Here is a 2245-nt window from a genome sequence, read left to right as displayed (position 1 = left end):
AAGATTATCCACCCAGCTTGCACCTTCTCAAACTCACAGTTGCCTGGTTTCTCTTTAAACCTTGAAAAGTTACAGAGCATCATGCCCAGAAGCAATGAATTTATCTGAGAACTTATGATACCCACAGCAAAGAGCTTGTGACAAATGACAGCACACCAGACCCTTAGGCCTCCCTATTATCTCAGAAATTAATACCATCCCGATGACGACATTCCCTGGCAAGGCAGTGGCCAGAGAGCCAAGATGCTTCTGGACACTGCAGAATGACAAGTGGCCAAGAAACTTAAAGGGAAAAGCATTTAGCACAGGTTTCTTCCAAGAGGAGTGAATTCTGCTGCTTTTAAATCTCCGAAGTTCTACCAGTGATAGAGAAAGAAAAATTATTTTGAAAAATACTGCCCAAAAGCTAGTCACAGACATCAACAGAGAGGGTCTTAGGTGTCTTCAGTAAGCACTTAACAAGATGAGAGTTAAAAATAAATCCCCAAACTCTACGTTGATCAGCAGAGGGAAGCAGCACAATCTGCTACTGAGCTGTATCAACAGAAGAGCCCTCGAGGGACACAATCATATCAAGAAAAATATGCTTTGATGGGTATGTCTGGCTTTGCCCGTGGATGAGTGCAGTACAGTAGTGAAAAGACAGCTTGCTTGAACACACCTCATAGTTTATCTTGATTGTGTTTGTGGTGTCACAAATGTCAAGAAGGACTGCAAATAAAACCAGTTCCTTTCTGTAGTCTGACTTTCCCCATGTCTCAACAATAACTTTAATAGACTGAGGGAATAAATAGTTACTTTGTTGCCATACTTTTTGGTACTCTACTCCCAGACATGTCTCCAGAGACAAGACTCCTTGTGGAACCAAGGTCACAGACATCAGCAGTCTTGTGTTTCCTCTTCACTTTCTTCTTTTTCTTTCTCTTCTCTTTCCTTCTCCACCAAATAAGGAATTATCTCACATGTCTGCAACCTCTAAAGAGTCAGGAAAAAACAAAAACAAAGAGGGCTTTACCCCGAAGAGGGGGGAAGAGAATTAAATCACTATGCCTTTGAACACATACCCTCACCTCTGTAACTCCCAGTGACATGAAGGATCCAATCTTCACATCTGCGAACCAAAAGAAGCCTGGGCTCTGCCTCCATGTATGTAACTTAAATACACAGCCCAGACAGGTCTGGGTCTGAAAGAAGACAGAGGATCTCTTCCAGGGCAGATGTAACACTATTAATCCAAAACCCACACTAGTTACCCACACCTGCCATATCCCCTACAACCACAGGTAACTGGCACTATCAACCAGTGTGCCTGTGCAGTCACACTGCTGACACATCAAATTTAAATATAAATAAATATAAAAGCCTCCTAGTCACTTTTCTGCCCTGGGACACCTTCTTTCTCTTACAGTTACTAATATCTCTAACAAAACACTGACCTTCACAAGGCCACCTACCCTCTGCAGTGTCCAGGAGCTGTTTCTGGAGGAAGGAAAAAAAAAAAAAAAATTGCTTAAGTATCCAAGGAACTCTTCTACTGGCACTTCATATATTTAACCACCTCTCAGGGCAATAAATGCCATAGGCATTCAAAAGTGCCCTCCACCTCTCTGCACTCGTGACCAAATCAAGATAGCTTCTGAGAGAAGCCCTGAGTCACCAAATGCTCCCAGTGCAAACTGGCCGAGAGCAACAAAGCTGGGCTGCGGGTGGGCGAGGACTGCTCTCCTCCTCCCTGGGAAAGGGAGAGAGAGGGATGTTAATGGGAAGTCGCTTCACTGAATTCTAACTCTAGTAACAGATTTCCTCTTGCGTCAGACATGTTCATGCTTTATGATGTGTCTGCAGCAATTCGGGTCAGACTCATCAAACCGGGGGTCCGAGGCAGGGACTGTTCCTTTGGTCATGTTTACAGAAAATACAGCAGGACTCGCTAAGCTGAGAGGGAGGTGATAAAAACCTCAGAGAAAAATCCTCACAGAATTACTGAAAAATATTCGACAGAGACGCACCCTAGGCATCTGATCTATCAAGTATCTTATGAGAATGAAGGCAAATCATATATCCAGCTTCCTGACAGTGACTGGGGATGGATGACAGAAAAATAAACACCTTCTGGGACAAAGCCAGCTACAAAGGAGGCACAGGGACGGTCAAGGGAGCAGCCGTGCTCCCCGATGACAGCCTGACAAGTCACAGAACTTACTCTGCCGCATGTTTCTGCACACACACACACGGTTTAGTCCCT

General features: G+C 44.3%; 1 protein-coding gene across 1 annotated transcript in view; it reads right to left on the bottom strand.

The window, feature by feature from the left end:
* Window positions 1-911, bottom strand: part of NDEL1 (nudE neurodevelopment protein 1 like 1) — a 26184-nt gene extending 25273 nt beyond the window's left edge. Inside the window, exon 1 of the mRNA XM_026861135.1 lies at window positions 812-911. Within this exon, the coding sequence (XP_026716936.1) occupies window positions 812-880 (69 nt within the window). The 5' untranslated portion in view covers window positions 881-911. The remainder of the gene's footprint in view (window positions 1-811) is intronic.
* Between the last annotated feature and the right edge of the window lie 1334 nt (window positions 912-2245).

The sequence above is a fragment of the Athene cunicularia genome (assembly GCF_003259725.1).
Source record: "Athene cunicularia isolate RWA chromosome 18 unlocalized genomic scaffold, athCun1 chr18_part1, whole genome shotgun sequence".
Lineage (NCBI taxonomy): Eukaryota > Metazoa > Chordata > Aves > Strigiformes > Strigidae > Athene > Athene cunicularia.
Note: the sequence above shows the minus strand (reverse complement) of the source record. Positions and strands in the feature narration are given on the sequence as shown.